At 42.9% G+C, this 22,682-nt stretch overlaps 2 protein-coding genes across 3 annotated transcripts; both read left to right on the forward strand.

The window, feature by feature from the left end:
* The first annotated feature begins 1,184 nt into the window (after window positions 1-1,184).
* FGF6 (fibroblast growth factor 6) lies at window positions 1,185-5,144 on the forward strand. Of its 2 annotated transcripts, XR_005956853.1 has the most exons (4): window positions 1,185-1,524; window positions 2,426-2,529; window positions 4,502-4,749; window positions 4,923-5,144. XR_005956853.1 is itself a non-coding variant. In XM_041487516.1 (3 exons), the coding sequence occupies exons 1-3, from the start codon at window positions 1,185-1,187 to the stop codon at window positions 4,676-4,678; spliced, it is 621 nt and encodes a 206-aa protein (XP_041343450.1). In that variant the 3' UTR covers window positions 4,679-4,857. The 2 variants fall into 2 exon arrangements, 1 of the variants encoding a protein (XP_041343450.1); XM_041487516.1 differs by lacking the exon at window positions 4,923-5,144 and having other exon boundaries at window positions 4,502-4,857.
* A 12,907-nt stretch (window positions 5,145-18,051) lies between these two features.
* FGF23 (fibroblast growth factor 23) lies at window positions 18,052-21,643 on the forward strand. Its single transcript, XM_041487552.1, has 3 exons — window positions 18,052-18,280; window positions 20,476-20,579; window positions 21,206-21,643. Exons 1-3 carry the CDS (start codon window positions 18,052-18,054, stop codon window positions 21,641-21,643), a joined length of 771 nt encoding a protein of 256 aa, XP_041343486.1.
* The last annotated feature ends 1,039 nt before the right edge of the window (window positions 21,644-22,682 follow it).

Raw genomic sequence — 22,682 nt, forward strand, 5'->3', positions numbered from 1 at the left:
AACTAACTGAGATAAAAGTCTAATCTGTCCAACTCCAAAGGAGCTGAAACAGCTTCAGTGGAAAATTAGGGGAAACAATTAAGACAGTCTGAGCAAATGGAAGGGGAGGCAAATTAAGATGGTCATAAGTTATAAAATAGTGAGTATCTGGGCTTGAGGAAAAGAGACAGTGAAACACTGGGAAGCTGTGGCCATCTCACTTTTTCCTCATCTAACACATCACCTAAGTCCTTGTCTTGCTCCTACAAATACTATTGCCCCCCTGCAGGAGGCACACACCCTCCCCAGGTAAATGGGATCGTCTGGAAGTCACTTCAGTGAAAAACAGGAAGACCTAATATTCCCATCTACGTGTCACTGCAAGATCAATGCTCCAGCCTGTGTGCCCTGCTCAGCAGAATTCCCACTGGGATAAAACCTGCAGGAGCTGGGGCTTCTGTCCCTGCTGCATGGCTTACCCCTCCTTTAGCCAGCCAGGAGTACTCGCTGCAGAGGTACAGACAGAGGTTAGCAGGTGGGTCACTCAGTAAGAGTTGCCTTGGCTTTGCAGGGTGTGCACAGAAAGGGCTGTGGTGCCCTCAAGACAATTGTCCCCGAGTATCGAGGTGCCCTGACAAGCACCCGCTGATCGTGCCACCAAGGAAGTGGCTGCAAACCTCTCATTGCTCACTGATGAGGTCCAGAACTGTTTTTACACCTTCTTCTCTAAATAAGGAAGCTGCCTGTGAGGCCTCTGATTCCCTGACCAATTTGACTCCTTTGCTTTCCACAGCCAATGAAATCCCACTCCTGCCTTCCGTCTTGGCTGACAGCACTCCAACTCAGCAGGCAGGGAGGATGCAGGTTTGTGTTACAGCCCTGGCAGCCTCACCTTGGGCAGGCTGTTGATGTCAGAGTGATGATGTGGGCAGGGACAGCCCCTGCACTATAAAGATGGCTCAATCAAATATAACAGAGGCTGCCCAGCGGGAAGCAGGATCTACAAACCATGGTCCCCACCAGCTGGAGTCCTGCTGGCCTGTCTCTGCTCCCAACCCAACTGCTATCGGGCTTTAGTTTCAGGTCAGCAAGCTCTATTTGCTTTCCAAAAATAAGCCTCTGCCACCATGCTGAAGGGAGAAAACCAAGAAGGGCGGTATTTTTAGGGCCATTAATTCTGAACACGTGCCCAGGAGGTGAACCGGATGGCCACGGCACAAAGACTTCTCATCACTATGTCCTGCAATGCCAGCACTCACCGGACGTTGCCTGCGTTCCTTCTCCTGGGTTTGCTAGCCGGGATTGCTGCCACACACCCAGCTGTAAGCAGAACTAATGGCACATTGCTGGAGAGAGGATGGCAATCTCTGCTGTCCAGGTCCATGGCTGGGATGTCAGGGGAGAAGGCAGATGTGAACTGGGAGAGTGACTATTTGCTAGGAATCAAGAGGCAGCGGAGGCTTTACTGCAACGTGGGCATCGGGTTTCACCTTCAAATCCTCCCAGACGGAAGGATAAGCGGAGTTCACAATGAAAACCAATACAGTGAGTTGCATCCAGAAATGAAATAGTATAGATGTCACTTAATTGCTGTGAACTCTAGTAATTACCCTTCACAGAGTGCAAATATTGTGACTTGATATTATTAACCTGTGCTACATGTGTTGCCTTTTAAAGTCTCTGGGATCAATAAACATGAGAACTCTTCTGGCTGAATAGTGGCACAAAATGCTTAGATGAATTTAGATAGAATTTATTTTTACCTGCTTTGCTGCACAGATGAGAAAAGACAAACCAGGTCGAAAAGTGACTCTCTGCTGCATTTTCTTGCTTCTCACCTTCTCATTTGCCTTTTGAATCCAGGAGGTTTTTGCTGAGTCCAGAGTGCCAAAGCATGATTCTTGAATCCCAGCTGACCAGTATTTTTGGGACACTCAGTGTGTCCCATGGAAGGGGTTTGCTGGTCCTGGTTTGTTAATTTTTGTAGGTGCTGTTCTGTTACCCTAAGAATTAAGGAAAGCATTAGTCAAGTGGATTTGAATTTCCTGTAGAGGGCAGTTGCTAAAATCTTTTGCAGCAATGTCATGTGGGACTTAAAATGCAAGCCACACTTCAGTAGAAAACCTTTTGAAAGTACAGCATATTACATAAAAATTATTTTTTATTGAAAAGGTCCAGAGTTTGACAGATCAAAAGAGTTTGATAGAGCAAAAGGCTTATAAAGAATGTGACTACAATTCTAGAATAATTATTTTCAAATCCTGTGGCATTTAGAAAAACCCAAGATCTTCTCTGTGTATATTTATTTTGCTGCATTAGGGAGTTAATTCTTATAAATAATATATTACAAGTTTGTTAGGGTTTATAAAAAAAACAGATATCTGAAATGCCTTCCATTAGCTGTAGATTCTGTGATAACACTCCTATTAAACTTCATGTTTTCCAGGTCTCTTTGAAATATCCACTGTAGAAAGAGGAGTTGTAAGTCTGCTCGGTGTGAAAAGTGCTCTCTTCATTGCAATGAACAGCAAAGGCAGGTTGTATGGGACGGTAAGTACAAGTCCAAGTAGTTTTTCACAGTTTAAACAAAGGTTTTGTAGTGGTTTTGTTTGGTTTAGCGTTTTGCTTTGTTTGTTTGGGTTTAGTTTGTTTTGGTTTTGTTTGTTTCAGTCTTTTCCTTATGGAAATCTCTGATTACAAGCAGAGAAAATAGCCCTCCTGTTACAGAGAGCCTGCTCAGCCTGCTGTCATCAATGCTATTTAATGCAACAAGTAGCATGGCTGTTACAGGGCTGGGATTTTAAAGCTTTCCTGTAAGACTGTACAGGGGACACCTTAGGAAAATGAACATATTCTGCAAATAGTACAGATTAATTAGATGGCTTCTTCTAAGGTCACAGGGCTGCATACACATTGTAGCAAAGCTGAGCCCCACTGATTCCATCCTGCATTGCATTGTGGTAGGAGAGGCACAATTATAGCTATTTTCAACAGCTACTCTTAGTAAAGTAATGACCACATGCTCCTTCCTACCAAAAACAACCACACCATCAAGAATAAATAGGAAGTCTACCCTACAAGGTCAACACGTGTGGCTGCGGTTATTTTAATGATCAGTTTTGTGAGACCAGTTGCAAAGGGTGAGAAAATAATAATAACTATTAACAATGGCATGCAAATCATACTGAAACACCATCATCCTCATCTAGATGGTTTGCTATCTAAATGCTGTTTAACCTCTGAGATGGGAGCAACACATCTCCAGTGTCAATATCCAGCAGAAAAAGTGCTTGTCAGGAGGCGCATTTGAAAGAGGCTGGCCCTGGGCAATAGGCAAAATCAGCCCACCTCAAAGTAATGAATAGCACTGGTTGTATCAATCTCTTTTGTCAAGGAACAGCAGAGTCCTTTCCTTTGCAACAGCTGTCATTTCAACAAAGCATTGCAGTGGTTTAAAATAATGCCTAATGTTGTGAGGGACCTGTGGCCATTACTAACCTGTTTCTTTCTCACACTCATAATGACAGTAGGACACTTTAAGGTCCCACTTCAGGAATATTCTTTCAATCACAAGTGATCACAAGCACCTAAAAAGTGCCACAAGTCCAACTGCATTATTTAGCTGGGTCTTTCTAAAGAAGTACAGGGTCTGGCTTCAGAAAGCCCTTTGATTTTTTTGCCCCGTTTTCAATACAGTTTTGTTTATTTTCAAAGACACTTTCAAAAGCTGTAAGAGGTGTGCATTTTCCCTGCACAGACAATGCCCTAAGTCAAACTTTTACGGGTTTTGGATGGTATTATCACACAGATGCCCAAATAGAACTGCATTGGTGGCATCTCATGTGCTAGATATTTGAAGTCAGAGAATTATTCTGCTTTCTCCTTTAATTTCCTCTGCATTTGTCTCCTGCTTGTCCTTGCACCTCCTCTCTCAGATAACTCCCCCTCCTTAGATTTTCTTGTTTTGACATGGACGATATTAAAACTATTTTCCCAGATTAGAACCAGCAGCATAGTTAAATATTACTAATGGTTTAAAAAACAAATTATTTATTGCTAATCAAATCTCTTATTAAAGCAAGCAGTTGTCCCTGGACACTGCTGTTTGGAAAAGCTCTGAAGGTTTCAACAGACAGAATATAATTTTTTTTATAAATGATGGAACTTCTGGCAGTGGGGACGTGTTAAATAAAGCTGTTGTTTGGGTGAAAAGGTGCAATGCTGACAGCAATTATTACTTGCAAATAAAATGAAGAAATCCATGACTTATAACGAATAAACTCGATCTGCCACAGGAAATACAAAGTCCATTATCTGGACAGGTGGCATCTGAGTTCATCTGACACCAAATTAGCACCAAGGAGGGAGATTTATTGTTGGCCACAGTGGCTGTGGCACCACCTGTCACACACTGCAACAAGCCCTGGTGTAAAAATGCAAGGAAGAAAAATGACCTGGGCCTTGGTGGAAAATTGATTGTACCTGATTTGTATCCCTACCCCCTCCCCTTACTGTTCCTTAGGCTGTTTTCCATGATGAGTGCAAATTCAAGGAAACCTTGCTGCCCAATAACTACAACGCATATGAATCCAATGTTCACCACGGCGCTTACATAGCCCTGAGCAAACACGGCAGGGTGAAGAGAGGGAACAAGGTTTCTCCTGCCATGACAGTGACCCACTTCTTACCAAGAATATGAGCACCAGCAAAACAGAAGATTAAATCCCAGGACAAGCTGTTTCGTTTTGCACATGGGGAATAACCTCCCAGGTAAAGTATTTATACTGGTCATTGAAAAAAAAAAGATATCTCTAGATGTATGTGTATATTTGGATAAAAATATTTGTACTAGATTCATCACATAGCATAGGTAATACAATGTTGCTTCTTTTCTACTCAATACAAATTTTACATGGCTGTGTGCCTCCTTCGGTGCTGTACAGAGAAAAATGCAAGCTGGAGTGCAAAGGAAGTTTTTGGAAGATGAAGAATGGCTGTGGGTAACCATCTAATCAATCATAGGTGATTTACTAAATATTATTTACCTCAGATAATAACCTCTTGTAGTGAACTGTTTACATATCATGGGCCAAATCACCAGATGATTTTGCTTCACCAGAGCTTCAGGCAGTTCACTCCATCTGAATATCTGCCTGTACCCCCCTCTACAGACTGTGTCCTGTCCTGTAAAGTCCTCAACCTGTTTTGGTCACTAATTGCCAATTCCACAACTGTTTCTACACAAGCAAACTGTCTGTTCCTGGAGCCCCTCTGTCTCTGAAGGGATTCTCCAGGGTCTCCTCACATGGACTGGTTGGCAAAATGAAGACGTACAATCAATTTCCCATGGGAAGGGCCACAGGATAAATCATAGATGGGTCCCAAATGCAAAACTGATTTGGAGCTGAGGATTCTGAATGGCATTTTGTGAGCTTAGTTTAGACTTATCTCAAATATAGATGTGTACATCTTTAATATTAATATTTGTATATATATAGACATGGGATGATGAGTGTGCATCTATGTAACTACATAGTTTTAATGAATCAATTATGCCAGTCTCCTGATGCCCAGGTGCCTTTATGCAAAAGAAAAGAAATATTTAAAGGCACTCCATCTCATTTAGCCTGAATGTTGTTGATCTCTAAGAACTAGAACTGGTGTGTGGGATGCATTTTATAAAAGATAAGAAATTCATGGAAGCTTCCAGCAAAGGGTTATTTTAGAAAACTCTGTTGAATTTTCACTATCTTACGTATATTTGTTCTTCTCTATCATACCTCCCTGAGGTATGAAGGACAGAGAAACAAGGCTACACAAGCATACTCTCCCATGTTGGGAGAGAGGAATTCATGCCGTAATTCCCATTTCTGTCAATTGCAAAGCATCGGTTTCAAAGACAACACAGCAAGCTGTATGAAACACTCTTCAAAGCTCTCCTAGAAGCTGTACAAATGGCACATAACCTTGCCTTGCTATTTTGACAACCCTTTTCCAGATCACCAATGAGGCTGCATTCTCTGTGTGTTTGAAAGAGTATTTTAAGAGGCCCTAAGTCAATAGTCACTATAAATGTCAGTTACCAGAAGCCTTGGGATTCCTGCATTGGTGGCGTGCTCCTAAATTTGAAACTAGATTCAATGTAATGTCAGAGCATGAGCATTTTCAGCATAGATGGACCATGCTGCTGCAGAAGTGAATATCTGAGTGCAAGATTATCTCCCATGTCCAGCCAAAATGGGGCTCGGTCCAGCCTTGACATGCCATTCTATTTGCAGGGGCTGTCTATTCATGATGAATTTGAGCCTTCTGACATGCATGAGAGACACTGTCAGGGCCAGATCCTCAGCTGAAGTAAATCAGCCCAGGAAAACTATCAGTTTATAGCTGCAGACAATTTGGCCCAAAGGACATACCCACAAGGATGTATCCACTGCCACCATTCCCAAGAAACTGTCAAGGCAATTGTTTTGTGAACAAGATACAGTTTTTCAACATCTCTAGTATGACTTATACTTGGATTTATCTGGTTCAAATGTAAGTGATGATCACAGTGTAAATGAAGAGATAAAAAAAGAGTGGAATGCTGCTCACAGTACAGGAATGGGATGCTTTGGAGGATGCTTTGGAAGGAAAGGAGTTGAAAGGAATTGCTCTTCCTTTTCTGGTCTTGCAGTATTTCAGAAAGAAAGCAAGATGACACACTTTGTTCACCCACAACGTGTGCAGCAGTTTGCTTTGGAAAAATATGCATTTGAAGTGAAAAATCAGGATGTTTTGAATGGGGAGAGAATGGGTCAAAGAAAAGTTTGGAGGGTATCAGGCAGTAGATTGGCCTAGAGTCCCTAGAGGTACAGAGAGATTAGCTGGCAGCCTGTATCCTGGTGTTATATTCCTAATTGTCTTTGAAATTAAGTTTGAAGAAGTATGGAAGAGTCCAGGGATGTGGAAGGAAACAGAGTTCAAATGCTAGCACACAAATTTGTTTCTGATCACAGCTTAATCCAGCATCCTTATGACAGGATAAAGTCTGTTCCCTCTTAAACCAGAGCAGCCTGGAGAAAGTGATTGTTGCCAAGACTGATAAGCATTGGGACAGCTAGAACAAAAGGTGGGAATCAGACTGGCTCCATTTTGCACACACTGGTCAAGCGAGGACAACCTGTAGACCAGGTCACAAGAAATCAGGACAAGAGGGAGACAGCCTCAAGCTGTGCCAGGGGAGGTTCAGGTTGGACATCAGGAAGAATTTCTTCACTGAAAGGGTGGTCAGGCATTGGAATAGGCTGCCCAGAGAGGTGCTGGAATCACCATCCCTGGAAGTGTTCAGGAAATGACTGGATGTGGCTCTGGTCTGGTTGACAAGGTGGGGATTTGTCAAAGGTTGGACTTGATGATCGTGGAGGTGTTTTCCAACTTCAGTCATTCTGTGATTCTATAAATCTGTTCAGGCACAGCCTGCTAGGCTGAGACTGCTCTTAGGAACTGCAGACCCTTTTGGATGCAATTTTGGTGGGCATTTGGAGAGCCCCATCAGTCACTCTGCTGAGTTACTCTTTACATCACTGTTTTTTTCCTCATTACACCTCAATGCCAGCCAGATCAACATGGAAGTCACAGCTGAAATCAAAGAAGGGTATGTGACTATATAAAGAAAACTCATTAAACTAAAGAAATTTCCCAAATCAGGGCCAAAGTAGGAACTTCAGAACATATCTCATCTCAAGTGTGGATTAACAGGGGTCATGCCATGGGCTGAGCTTTGAAAGCATTGCTTGTGAATGCTCCACACCAGCCTGTCATGCCCACATTTTGCACATGAGATTCTTCTGTGGAGTAAATGCCTATTTTTACAGTTTCTCCTTCCTCAGGCAAACCCCATAACATTCTAGGACTTAATTCATCCCGTTAGAAAGCAGATTTGGCTGGAACTGAATAATGTTCTTAAATAAATGCATTTTTTCCCAGACATGCAGAGACACAGACACACACACAGTGGAAAAAGCAGAGTAATATTTGTATACCTCACTATTTCAATTCCAAGATTTTATTTTGCACAGTAAAATGGTACCAAAGTTCTCAGATTACTTTTTTTCACTAAAATATACCTCATATTCTGACTCAATATGGACTCACAATTGAGACTGTAAATTTGCAAGAAACCTAAAACTGTCCAATCATTTGTTTGTGAAATTGCTTCTATTTTTATATGTATGTGCTGCGCACAATAGTTTAATGTATTCATAAAATAAAATTTTTTACATTTTTGGTAGTGTTTTGACTCTAAATCCCTCTTAACATTTGGTTTTTTCCTTGATTCAGAAACCCTGTGTTAACTCCTCCTCCAAACCTAGTTTTTATTCACCTCTAGAACCAGAGTATGTATTGGTACACTTCAAATTTTTGTAGACCTTTGTGTAATTCAGATTGTAATTCTTGCCTGGGAAGGGTCCAGGTGTCCTGGGAGGCATGGGCACTTCCAATGCTCCCTTCCCACTCTGTGCTCTCAGCTTGGGGAATGAAAAATCTCCCAGGAATTTTGGGGACAAGAGATGCTGGATAAGCCTCACACCCCTATGAAGAATAGGAAACATTTTGCTGAGTTTACCTCATTTTCTGCTTCCTCACAGGTAATTTGAAACTTAATAATATCTCTGTTTCTATGGAGGCATTTAGAAGGGAAAGGACTGTTGGAAGGTTTGAATCCAACCTCTTAGATGAGTGCAGGACCAACTTCAAAGCTAGGGGAAGATGTATCAGGAAGAATGCCATCTACCCATGTCCTGCAACAGCCCCTGCAACAGCTTCATGATTCATTAAGCTCTGTTTGAAATTCTGGATAGCAACACAAAGGGGATCAAACAGACAAATGTCTCAAAAGGGTCACCAGAGCACCCCATGCTTTGCTGAGAGTCTAAGAGAGGTTGGCATCTTCTTTAGGGTCTTGACACAAGACACATCAGTCCTATGCAATGACAGAAAGCGTCCCTCCTGCTGGAGCTAACTCTTACCAACACAAATGGCTGCAGAAATCATATGAAGGATTCAGTACCATGAAGGGAAAGGGGAAAAAAAGGGGAAAAAAAAGGCTTTCTGATAATTCACATGTACAGGATAAGCTCAGCTGCAGGTACACAAAGCTCAGGTCCATGAACTGTGTGGCTCCAGCATCGCCCGAGACCATGTTCAGAGCAAGGGCCAGCACCAGTGCCAGTGCTGGGATCCAGAATCCCCCCACGTGCTGGGCTGAGCCCCCAGTATGGGCAGCAGGGGAGAGGAAGTTTTTGCCCCTCTGCCTCACTCTGCTGAGACCCCCCCTGCAGGGCTGCTTCCAGCCCTGGGGTCAGCACAGGAAGGACAGGGAGCTGCTAGAGAGAGTGCAGAGGAGAGGCACCAAGGGGATCAGAGGGATGGAGCAGCTCTGCTGGGAGGAAAGGCTGAGGGAATTGGGACTGATCAGCCTGGAGAAGAGAAGGCTTTGGGGTGACCTTGCTGTGCCTTTAAAGTGCCTGAAGGGAACCCACGGGAAAGATGTAGAGAGACTCTTGACAAGGGCCTGGAGTGACAGGACAAGGGGCAGTGGCTTCACAATGACGGAGAGAAGGTTTAGATCAGATATGAGGAAGAAATTTTTCCCTGTGAGGATGGGGAGGCCCTGGCACAGGTTGCCAAGAGAAGCTGTGGCTGCCCCTGGATCCCTGGAAGTGTCCAAGGCCAAGCTGGATGGGGCTCTGAGCAACCTGGGATAAGTATTGGCCATCTAATTAAAGATATGCTTTTAAAAGGAAATAAACAGCCCTGCATCTCTTTTGCATTCGTCTTTTTGGGTGGTTTTTTTGTTTGTTTTACTTTTGGCATTTGCTGAAGCCACCCTGCTCTGCATCAATTTGAGCAATGGAGGAGACAATTAGGTCCCAGCTATTTAACTACAGGTGATTTTGTTCCTTCAAAAAATAGTCCAACTGCAAACTCTTGTGTACCATGTTTGGAATCACAACGACTTGCAGAAGCCAAGAGGACATTTGGTTTCCTTCTCAGAACCCAAGATTAAAGGAGGAAGTAATAATCTCTTCCAGCTGCTGGACAGCTGAGGAGGAGACTCAGAGTAAGATAAAACACTGGGAATCTCTGGGTTTAATACATGTAATGCAAACTGGAATTGCAGTGAACTGCAGTGAGCAATCCTGGCTAAGGAAATAGCTGTCATTGGAGAAAAAAATTATAAAAACAAACAACCAAGTATGCAGCCACAAGCAGAGATATCTTTTTTCTCTCCAGCCAAGATCTGCATCCTGCTCAGTCCAAAAGCATGTTTGTTTTGGAAGCCATACACTGCTGAAAAGTGTTTGGCCAAAATTCAAGGGGCCAATAAGTCCAGATGAGCTGAATGAGCTGTGTCCTTGGATCATGAGATTTGAACATATTATTCAGTCCTGGATCTCATAAGCACATAGAATTGTTGATTATTTTTTGTTGCAAGGTGTGGACCAAAATGCCTTGATTAGGACTATTTTTTTCCCCTCACAATTAATTGTTTACACTCACAATTTTATTGTATGTTTTCATGAACCATAGCTGACAGCTCCAGAATAGCTTCTCCAAGGACAATGAAACGACACCAACTTACGTCAAACAAGAAATCATTAGGGATGATATCTAAAACAACACAGTTTATAATTATATTTGTTTCAGGGCACTCTGGAGAAGAGCTTCCTTTCCTTTTTTTTTATGAAAAATGATCCATCCTGACTCATTCCAGGTGGCTGGAGCCACCAGGCTTTCTTCCTGGAGTTACTTTGCCTATGACCTGAGCCCAGGACTCATTGGTCCAACATAAATATTTCTAGCCTATGGAAGAGGCAATAAAACAAAATTATGCAAAAACCTGAAGAAGGGAATTATGCTCATCAGCATAGGTGTCACTCAGTGAGATCAGGAGAACTTTAACTACCTCAGTGATCCAGTGAGGGACAAACCAGTTTACATTTAACCCAGGGTCAAAACACAGGTGGAATGGCTTCAAAGTCACAGAGAGTAGGTGTAGATTGGATATTGGGAAGAAATTATTCATGGTGAGAGTGGTGAGGCCTTGGCACAGGCTGCCCAGAGCAGCTGTGGCTGCCCCATCCCTGGAAGCATCCAAGGCCAGGCTGGATGGGGCTCTGAGCAGTTTGGGATAGTGGAAGGTGTCCCTGCCCATGGTGGGGGGGGTTGGAATGAGATGGGCTGTGAGGTCCCTTCCAACCCAAACCACTCTATGATTCTATGATGACGATGATTTTGCAAAGGCAGTAACTACAGAAATAGAAACTGTGGGAAAGTGGATATGTATGGCGTATGTTTGTGTGTTACTTTCTGTAAATCTTGAGCAAATCTGCAGATGTGTTTGCACTTTTTAAAAAGAAACTTGCAGATTTCAAAATAAAAAGCTAATCTCCAATTGAATTTTTTTCCTACACCCCTATAACAATCAACATGCAGGCCCACAGACAATCTGGTGATTGGAATTTCTTGTGTATGACATTTCTTACGTATGTTTGCATTCTGCACAACCTCAATTCATGCTGAGATGGTCATCAGCTGCTCATGAAGGTGGTGCCTTGTATTAATTTCTATTCTTCCACCAGAAGTGGAGACTGCGAGAGGAATGGAGCAAAGGATCAAGAAGTGACATCAGTGTCAAAGAGACATAGTCATGTTCAGGGTAGGCAGATGGGCTAACCAGCCTCTGGCATGTAAGAAAGTTCATTTGGCATAATGGCAAGGATAAATATAAAAAAAAAAAAAAGTATTAAGTTGCATTTCTAAGTTTTGAAAGAATTGTCAGCGAAGAAATCTCTCTGCTTTTGGAGAACTGAACAGGTTGATGAGAGTCCAGAACTTCAATAAGGATGACAAAAACAGCCTGACTTATTTGAAAGAGAATGCATTTCCCAACCAGCCTGACATGGCACCAGCTTGTGACAGCTGTGAAAATGGCCAAAGATCAGCAGGGCCCAGGTGCAGGATCAGTGTCCCAGCAGCTGATGAACCTTTGCACAATGTGACTCTCAAGTTCCTCCTCACCAGCAATGTGGCAGGCTGAGAAAGCAACAGAAGAACTATTCTGTCTACGCTGGAAAAAAAAAAAAATTGTAGCTGCCCATCTACCTGAAAAGACATTTTGTGAAGGAAAACCTGAATCAGGGGCAGAGTTCAAGACATATTTTTGCCAGATTTCTGTTCAGTCTCAGAAATTCTCCTCAACGTGCTCCCTGTCACAAAAATACCTCAGAAAACAGAACCCAGCTTCTGAGCAAAGATGAGCTAACAGAGTTTAGCTGAAAAAATGAAGCCACTGTTACTTGTCTTGCCCTGCCCCTTACAAACTTTGATCTCCATGTTTCTTTAAAGGACTCCAGAATCATAGACTGGGCTTGCAGTGGCTTAGGGAATCTTTCTATTTTCCTTCTATTGGAAACCCTGAGTACAAGGACAATGTTCAGTCATGACTATCTTCATTTATTGCTTAGGCTTTTGTGTTAAAAAAAAATTACTCTTAAAACTTATAGAGAGCAAAGATTTCTCCAATTAAGTTTTCATGTAGAAGAGATTCCACAAAAAAAGAAGTCCCAGAGCTAAAGAGCAACACCTGCAATTGCACTGAGCCAGCTCTTACCACATCAGTCACATGCTGTGTTATTACTGTCCCACAGTAAAAGTGCCCTTGGCTGATGATCACGTCTGCATATTTTGTCTTCTTGTTTCACTGCATTCCTCTCTCCCTCTTTTCATTTTCCATTCCTAATTTCTTTAACCTAAGCCTTTTTTATGTCTTCTTAAAGGAGACAGATCTGAGTGAAACATGTGAAACCAAGAGACAGGAGTAAGTTTAAAATTAGGTTACAACAAAGTTTATTATCGATCCTTGTCTTCTGCCTAACAAGGGGGAAATGTCCATTTAGTTTATTGGAAACTGTCAATGAATGTAGTGGCAGATGTTGTTGAATCCTAGAAATACTTAGATCAGAAGGGGCTCCTAGATGTTCCTAGTCCAAGGCTATTTCCCAATGTTGGGAAATATGAAACTTTACATAAACCAAAGAGTTTTCCCAAAATAAAACCATCAGCCTGCTCTTAGGCACATTGCAGCGTATTACAATAGGAGATGCATGACTGAAGTGACTTTCTTGTTGAGGCTGTGTATCTGTGTCCCTAGGATTCCTTTGCAACTGGAAGCAAGCACATCAGGAGAAAGGAGATGCTTTCTCAGACAAGACACACTGCCTGGGCAGGCAGGTCAGCAGGACTGGGTGTGCACAGGGCAGATTTCAGAATCCAGACCAACTTCAGGCCTTGTAAGCCTTAACACCAAACTAGAACATTTTTCAGCCTTCCAGACTTGAGGGGAGCCTACAGGAAAGATGGAGAGAGACTCTTGACAAGGGCCTTGAGTGACAGGACAAGGGGGAATGGCTTCACACTGACAGAAGTGGAGGGTTATATGGAAAATTAGGAAGAAATTGTTTGCTGTGATGGTGCTGAGGCCCTGGCACAGGTTTTCCAGAGAAGCTGTGGCTACCCCAGTCCTGGCAGTGTCCAAGGCCAGGCTGGATGGGGCTCTGAGCAAGCTGGGATAACGGCAGGTGTCCCCGCCCATGGCAGAAGGTTGGAATGAAATTATCTTTAAGATCCCTTCCAAACAGGCCATTTTGTGATTCTATGATTTTTTTTTGAAATTGAGGATATCAGCAGCTCTCACCACAAATTGCACCCATCCTCTCTCCCACAACACCTAAGAAAACTCAGACCCCTTAAAATGACAGAAACACTCCCTGTTCAGAAAACAAAACCTTTTAGGGACTGGTTCTGCTTTGCCTGGGAGCTGTGCCAAGGATTTCAGCTGGAGGAGGAATGAGGCCCTTCATTTCAGTTCATTAGAGCAGGCACTCTGCAGAAACTGCTGGTACACACTGCGGTCCCAAACCCAGTGGGCTGTGCTTACCTCATCTTGTTCACGTAGGTGAGCTGAGCCAGGATGTTTTCTTTAGTCGTGGGCAGTGTGACAAGAATGGGGCCTCCAAATAAGGTCACTCAGGATGTGTTTAACAACACTGGGTGAAATCTGTGGCAAAGGCAACTGCACACACCACACACACACACACACACACACACACACGCACACACACACACAGCATCCACTGTACATTCCCTCGGCTCAGTGCATCAGTATTCCTAGAATAACTGCTGGAGAGCACTCCACCCTTGTGCTTCCAGCGCTGGGGGTGTGATCGTCCCAGAGCCACTTGTAACAGCGATTTTAAGGAAGCAGAGGCAGAGGGACAGGCCCCTGATTTCTGTGACCTCTTTTGAAGAGATCCAGTGCAAAGGAAATTATTAAGAGCAGAGGTAGTTTCAAATCTATCAACCCAAACTCCCGTGTGAGCGCAGCAGCAGAGAGCAAAAGGTTCCTGAGGCCAGCACAGGCACTCAGATGGCACAGAATGCTGCAAAAGGGCAAGCCACCCACCTGTTTACATATAAGTCAATATGCTTTATTAGGCAAGAGTGCTACAGGTGCTCCTACGTGATGAAAGGAAGTCCAGCACTGTGAAGCAACGTGTAGTTTTACTCGCAGGAGAATCCTGGAAGGCAAATCCATTAGATTGAGTAGAAAACTTTTTTTTTTTAACCCACAAATTTCTGATGGTCCACAAAGCCCTTCTAAAAGATAACTGCAAGTCAATTCTAGTAACTTCAATCTGTTGTAAAAAAAAAGCTTGCCTTTGCCTTGTGAGTCCTCTCTAGAACTGAGGGGATAAGCAGTAAAAGAAAGCAGCACCAGGAATGACATTTAGCTGCTGAGGGTTTTACAGAGTTTAGGTGGTAAATTTTGACTGCAAAATGACCTAAAGCTGAAACTCAAAGCAGTCAAAATGGGGGAAAGCCAGAGCTCCTGTGACCCTCAGTTCCTTCTGTGTACCCTTTTGCAGTTAAAGGATGATACCAGGGAAGCCTGAGTGTCATCTGTGTTCCAGCTGAGGCACCTGGCCCAGGTGAGTGCCCAGAATACCTGGCTAAACCTGAGCTGAGCTGCCTCTGGAGCAAGGAGCAAGAGACAGCAGGAGCAGGCCTGGGACAAAGGCATGGCAGGGAGGGAGGGGAGTGAGACTCACTAAGGGCTGGAGCATTAATCACAGAATCACAGAATGATATGGGTTGAAAGGGACCACAAATATCATCTTGTTTCAACCACCTGCTATGGGCAGGGACACTTCCCCCCTAGACCAGGTTGCTCAATGTTTATCTTGAATAAATTTCATTCTGAAAGCTGGGGTCTGTCTTATCCATATTTTCCTTTCATCTTTTGCTTTGGAGTGAGGATTTCCTCACTTTACCTTGGTTCCTGACATTGACAATAGGTGGTAGCTCCTTCAGGCTGTCTCCCAGCTCCTTTTCCAGGATATGTCTAATGAGCACCCTGCACTGCTGTGGCACCTGTCGCTGGCAGTGTAGCACCTCTGCAGTGGGAAGTGGAGAATGTGGCAAAGTGAAATGGTTGTGATATTTAAATTCAGCCCCATTTTTCCCCTTTTATTTCTCCCTTTTATTTTACAACAAGCAATTTCTGTTAATTATCAGCAATTTCTTAGCTGAGAACTGAGAAAAGCCATCTCAGTTCATCAAACACCACACAGCAATATAGCAATCTGAAAAATCAATACCAGCTCCTGTGGTAAAAGTTGCAGAAATATTGTTATTGCTGATGCATCAGCAAAAAAACATGCAAGACAAGAAAGGTTGTCATCACTTCTATTATAACAGACTTGGCTGAAGAAGTAAAGAAACTTTAATACACCTGGCTACCCCAACATTTGAATGAATACAGGATAAGAGAAATAGCCACAGAAGGAATAAATGGATCAGCCTGAAATAAAAAAGACATGGACTGTAAAAAAAAACAAAAACAAAAACCCACAACAAACCCCATGTAGTGGGCATTTATAAGTTTAAAGCAAAAAAGTCTATAAAAAAGCAGCAATTGTATTATTCTCACAAGCAGGGATTTAATAAATTTATTTTAGCCCAGCAGATTAAACAGAACTTAGTAAAGTCTGGAGTTTTCTTGATGCTGTGGGAAACTTTAGAAAATGCTAAACAATTTAACCTTGTAAAAGTTATCTTTGCTTGTCTGATTGTTATAAAAAGATAAACAGATGCTCACAACTGGCATGTGCTTAAATAAGGTTCAATAATTTTTTCACACATCTGACAATGTTTTCTGTGCCACCAAGGCACTGGAAAAAGATCAGATCAGTGCATGCTGGCAAGCACAGCAAAATGTCATGGTTAATAGGAAACATCAAACCAATAGAATGTCACAAAATGTCACAAAAGAATGACAGAATATTCCAAGAGGGTACAATGCCTCTATGAGACACTTCTGCAACAGAGGTATCAATATCCACACTTCCCTAGGAGTCTAATCAAGGGGGCAAAGAAAAAACCAGAACAACCAACCAACAAACCCAAACATTTGTTCTAAGATCAGAGTGAAAAATATGGGTGAATAATTTCAACAGTAAATAGAGAAATTTCTTAAAAAAAAAAAAAAAAAAGAGAGAGAAGAAAAATTAACTCTCCTTTCCTTCTAAGCTACCTTTTCATTAAAAGCATTTCAGATGTTATAACCAGTAAAACATCTGAGGCCTGGATTGTCTTTCAGTGCAGCCAGCTTTGTCAGCCTGCTCAGTTTAAGATCTGACCCTTATACACTTTGGCTAAAAAGTGCTGTCACAGTGTCATTTACACTTACTCTGACGCAAGTCTCTGGATTTACACAGGTGTGGCAGCAGAATTTGGCAGGGTTTTGCTCATTTTAAACAATAAAAAAACCAAAATCAGATCCACTTTTACAGTGGGTTACAGCTGTATCAATCCATTAATGTTATCAATCCATTATATGCTGATGGTACAGCTCCACAGCTTGTCAATGAAACTAAGAATTTTTCATGCTGTATCCAGCTAGAGACTGAAACTGAACCTAACACCGCTACAGTTAAAATCCTCGGGTTTCATTAAGGAAATATGCATTTATTGTTTGGTACTTTTGTCAAGTTTATATTAAATTTTGAAAGGAATCTTAACACAGTCCAGTTTTGGAACCTATCACTCCTGTCATTGATTCACCCATATACAGTGTCCCATTAGTACAGCGTTTTCATGTAATAAATTGAACCATCTTTTTTAAATCAGAAAATTTGTTTGTAAAGACCCACAACATTGGCAGGATACCTGAGAAGCAGTCTTGTATCTTGGAATATTTTTTACAAACTGCCAGCCAGATGTGCAATGCAGGAGCAAACATCCAGCTTTTAAGTGTTTTACACATTATTTTCAACTGCTTTTGGCCAACTTTAGATTATTTGTGTGACTCAGAAGGAAACAGGAGAAATAAAAGGGACAGATTATTTAAGCAGGCTCTGCTCATATCAAGTTCCCTTCTCTTGAATGGAGTGACACAAGTATCAGCCCAACAGGCTTAGTGTGGAACTTAGACCATAATGAAGGGGGAATCAGGCTCAGGACAACTTAATACTAACTTTTAGTACCTTTGCAACAAAATTTAGCTGTATTTGATGTTTCCACTAAATCAGAATGCAGCTTGGAAACAGTGAGAGGAGGTGGGAGTCTGAATCAACACATCTGGCAAAAAAGAAAGATAATTCAGGTCCGAAGGGTCATTCCCTTCAGTTCAAGTGCAGCGGTTGCCCTTCCTGGATCCAACAGCAGAGGCGTGGGAAGCTTTCAGATGTCACAGGGTTGTAGATAACATTTGAACATATGATTAGCTTTTGTGAGCTGTCTTTAGAAACCTTACATTTTTCCCCCACACACCTTAGCCAGAGATCCTTCCCTTGAGGTTTCGGGACACTTAAAATGTTGCTTTGCCAAAAATCAAGGATGTGGAGAAGGTTTCCTGTGTGATGTCATGTTGCTGCCCTTTATAAGCCTCTGCAGAGAAGAAGGGACCCTGTCTGAGGATTCACACTCCAGGCACGAGGGGAGGTGAGGAGCAGCCGCTGACCCACCATGGAGCGGCGAGCCATTCTCCAGGGCATTCCCTGCAGCTCCCTGCTCCTCCTACTCTGCAGCCTGAAGGCTTCCCTTGCCTTTCCCAACTCCTCTCCACTGCTGAGCCCCAGCTGGGGCAATGGAGACTACCTGATGCACCTCTACACCGACACTGAGAGGAGCAGCTTCCACCTCCAAATCAACACTGATGGCTACATCGATGGCGCTCCTCACCAAACCATCTACAGTAAGTGGCTTCCTACAGACCTCCATGGGAGCAGGGGAGGGACAACAAGAATTTTTTTTCCTTCCTCACCACCTGTAGAAAATCCCCTCTTCTCATTAGGCAGGCAGAGGAGCATAGCCATGGGATGGAAAATACACATCATTATAATTCTTCTTTTGTTTAACAAATAAAATCGTTCCAAAGAAATCTAGTCGATAGGGAATTTCATTCCTTGCCTAGGACAACTAAAGTCCTGTGGTTCCTGTAATACCCTGCAAGGAAAAACCACCTGAATTATCCTTCATTTCATGGTTTTACCTCCAGTTTCTGGAGGAACCTCCTATTAGAGGTTAATAATCCTCCAAATAGCTGCTTCCCACTGCTGGTGCTACCAAAGGAACTGCACTGAGGGAACTCGCCAGAGCAGTGCTGGAAAACTGATGGCATCCATAAAATCTGTATTTTGGGGTGGAGGGCTGAGAACTACTAAAAGTTAAGTTTCAATATGCACAAAACATGGGCATGCAAAGATCAGTTAAAAAGGGGGAAACTATCCAAGTCCAAACTAGCATAAAAGAAGTGTTGAGCCTTTGGGGTTCATGAGAAGAACCTATACCCTAGTATCACTAAAAGGTTCTCAAATTATGTCTTCAGAATCTATTTAATTATGTATTTTATTATTCTATTTCAACACAGAATAGTTTATTCTTCTTCCTTTGCTAAATACTTTGCCCAAAGTCTTTAGTTAGTAGACAAATGTGGGAGGGGTCTAAGAGTTAGGATTCTTTTATAGCATTTCTTCTATAAATAGAAATATTTTCTTTCTATAAAAGAAAACATTTCTCTCTTAGCAGCATTCAAATCACAAGGTATGCATCATAAAATCAGGTTTTTATTATTATTATTATTATTATTACTATTATTACTACATCTATTCTATACACTCAGTTAAAAATCTAAGCCTAGGTAATGAAGATTTTACATAAGTAAATAAGGATGGTTTTTAAAGTTATAATTTAATTAATGAGGAAAAAGTATCACATTCTGCTATTTTTTAAAGGAATTGATAATGCAACACTGACAGAAATGCTGGCACTGTCTTGTTATTCTTCCTACATATTAAAAGACTTTATGAAACTCATTTTAGGTATGTTGGTCAAGAACCAGTGTGGGATTTTAGAGAACAACAGACAGCAAAATATCACATTTTCCCATATATGCCATGAAACAAGCATAGCAGGATTTGGAATGGTGGAGCAGGAAACATGGAAATCAGACAACAAAAGGGATATTGAGAGGGAAGGTGACTGATTTGCTGCCACCAGACAATGTGAAGTGCCTAGTTCTGCACCAGGGTAGCATGGCCTGGGTGTGCACAAATCTCCTGGGTGGGACAAGGCAACAGTCAGATGCAAGGATGAGATCAAGGAAAGTTGTTATTCCCACCTTACCTGGTACCAGTGACAATGGTCTTGGAGCACTACAGCAACCCCAGGTCATGTTGGATGAGTAGAAGATAGAGTTGGTCTGGCACAGGGTTTTCAGGGGGCCTTGATCATGATCTATTGTGGTTTTAGTACAACAAAAAAGGATGTTAAGGGCAATGTAATGGCAGAATCACAGACTGACTGAGGTTGGAAGGCACCACAGGGGGTCACCTCCCTGCTCCAGTAAGGCCATCCTAGACTCAGGGCACAGAATTGTGTCCACATGGGTTTGGAATATCCCCAGTAAGGAGACTCCACACCCTCTCTGGACAATCTGTTCAGGGCTCAGTCACTGCACGGGACAGAAGTTCTGCCTCCTGTCCAGGTGGAACTTCCACCTAAGTATCGGTTTCTGCCCATTCCACTGGTGCCACTGCAGGGCACCACTAAAAAAATACCACATGTCACAAAGATGAGGGGAACAAACTCCCCCTGGATGTAGGTAATGGCAGAACTGAGGGCAATGTCCTCAGACCACAATTTGGGACTTCAGAGGGAAAAAAAGTTGTCTTTGGGAGGTTAGTGCCACATTGGAACAGGGCACCCGAAGAGGTGCCCTCCATCCTGGGAGTTTTCCAATGCCCCAGCAAACCTGATTTAGGGTGGGCAACAGTCCCAGATCATGTGGGAGGTTGGTTTGAACTCCCAGAGGTCACTTCCAGCCAGAGCATCCGTGGGTCTGTAAATGCATTGTTGAAATGGATTTGATGTTTTTGTTGTTCTGAACAGGTGCCCTAATGATCAAGTCTGAGGATGCTGGCTCAGTAATAATCACAGGTGTGAAGAGTGGACGCTACCTGTGTATGGACATGAAAGGAAACATATTTGGCTCGGTGAGTGACCTCTTCTAAGCCTTGAGGCTGAATGGCCAGTGCATTCTGCTGCTGTGGTGCCCATTTCCCCAGCCAGGGCAAGCCTGGGTAGCTGCAGGTGGAGGGGGAAGCGTTAGAGAAGATCTGACACTTAGGTCAAACTTTGCTCTCTCCTTTGATTGTATTAAGTTGTAGAACTGACAAAAATCATCTGAGACCCTGCCTGGGTAAATGAGGACAAAAAAAAAAAAAAAAAAAAACCCAAAAACACAAAAAAAACCCAAAAAAAAAAAAAAAACCCCCCAAAAAACAAACAAAAAAAAAAAAAAAAAAAAAAAAACCACAAAACCAACCCAGGAAAAAACCACCACCACCAAAACCCCTACTTTTCCATATTACAGAAAGGAACCAATCTGTCATGGCACAGAGCCATGGGTGGGGACCCTCTGGAAGAAAACAGGGTTTATAATTAAAATTCCTTTGCTGAAAGCATGGAAATGCAACTCTGATCTGCATTTGGGTCTGACACAGACCTGAGAGATTAGAAAAACACCTGCTGCAAGATCTCACCTTTCTTTTCCTCTTTAACCAGTGTTTGCAATTCACCAGACTCCTCTGCTCACAAGTGTCCTATTTTTTCTCCTCAGCATTACTTCAGCCAAGAGGACTGTGTGTTCAACCACAGGACACTGGAAAATGGGTACGATGTGTACCAATCCCCCAAACACCACTTCTTGGTGAGCTTAGGCAGAGTTAAACAAGCCTTCTCCCCTGGTATGAATCCACCACCATACTCCCAGTTTTTGTCCAGGAAGAATGAGATCCCTCTGTTCCGATTCAACACCCCCGAGCCCCACAGACACACCAGGAGTGCAGATGTTGATCCTGTAGATCCTCACCAGATCCTGGTCCCACAAAGGAAGACCCCGGTGTTTGGCTCCCTGCAGCAGCAGCCAGCAGACTTTTCCCACATGCCCAGGGAGCCCATGAGGATCAACCAGAATGATGTGGTGAACCCTGATGATCCCCATGCTATGATGGAAGCCAGGAGGTACCCAAGCCCCCGCTTCTATATCACGAGATAACCGTGGCCCCCACGCTCACCAGGTGAAGACAGGGGCAAAAGGAACTAACTGTCTGTCACACTCAGCCTGAATGCCAAAGTGGCTCTTAGAAACCTGGGAGACACTGCGAAAAGTTCCTTAGCTTCAAATCTTGTTTTGTCAGTAAACTGCTGTCTGTAAGTACAAGTCAGATTTTTCCAGCTCAGGCTCCACACAAAAGAAGATCCATTTTTGAAAACAATAACACAAACCAAACCTTTTGGGGTCTGAATCACTTTAAGTCTGCATCAATGATGAAAACAAACAAAAAAAGGAATCTCTTGTATGAAATGGGAAACTGATTTTATGTTACTGATGTAGAGATCTGGAGCATCCAAGATGCCAGCAAAGACAGGGAATCTCTTACTAGCATCATCCTGTCCAAGCACAGCAGACAAACTGCCAGGTGGTGTGTTATTTTATTCTATAAAAATTATCATGTAATGTATCTAATATCTGAAGGGGCAACAAGCTGGAGAGAGACTCTTCATCAGAAACTGCAGAGACAGAACAAGGGGGAATGGCTTCATTCTGACAGGAGTAGGTTTAGATTGGATATCAGGAAAAATTTGTGTCCTGTGAGAGTGGTGAGGCCTTGGCACAGGTTGCCCAGAGCAGCTGTGGCTGCCCCATCCCTGGAAGTGTCCAAGGCCAGGTTGGATGAGGCTCTGAGCAACCTGGGATAGTTACAGGTGTCCCTGCCCATGGCAGGGGGGGTGGAGTGGATGAGCCTTAAGGTCCCTTCCAACCCGTGATTCTTTGTTTTTAGCTTTTAAGTTGAAGTTTCATTCTCTCTTCACCCACATGAGTCAAAAAAAGACACTCTGCTGTTGTAGGAGCAGCAGACATGGAAAACTGGAGGAATTGACAGGATAACAGCACAGGACTAAAGGGTCCTGTGGAAAAAGAGCAATTCTGACACTGAATCTAAGCTGAGGTTTTGAAAAAAAGATGAGAGTCTCACTCTCTCTCAAGTGGTTCTCTATCACAGTTCTACATTTACTAAATTCTAGAATCCAAA

The sequence above is a fragment of the Pyrgilauda ruficollis genome, unplaced genomic scaffold (assembly GCF_017590135.1).
Source record: "Pyrgilauda ruficollis isolate IOZ18807 unplaced genomic scaffold, ASM1759013v1 scaffold80, whole genome shotgun sequence".
Taxonomy (NCBI): domain Eukaryota; kingdom Metazoa; phylum Chordata; class Aves; order Passeriformes; family Passeridae; genus Pyrgilauda; species Pyrgilauda ruficollis.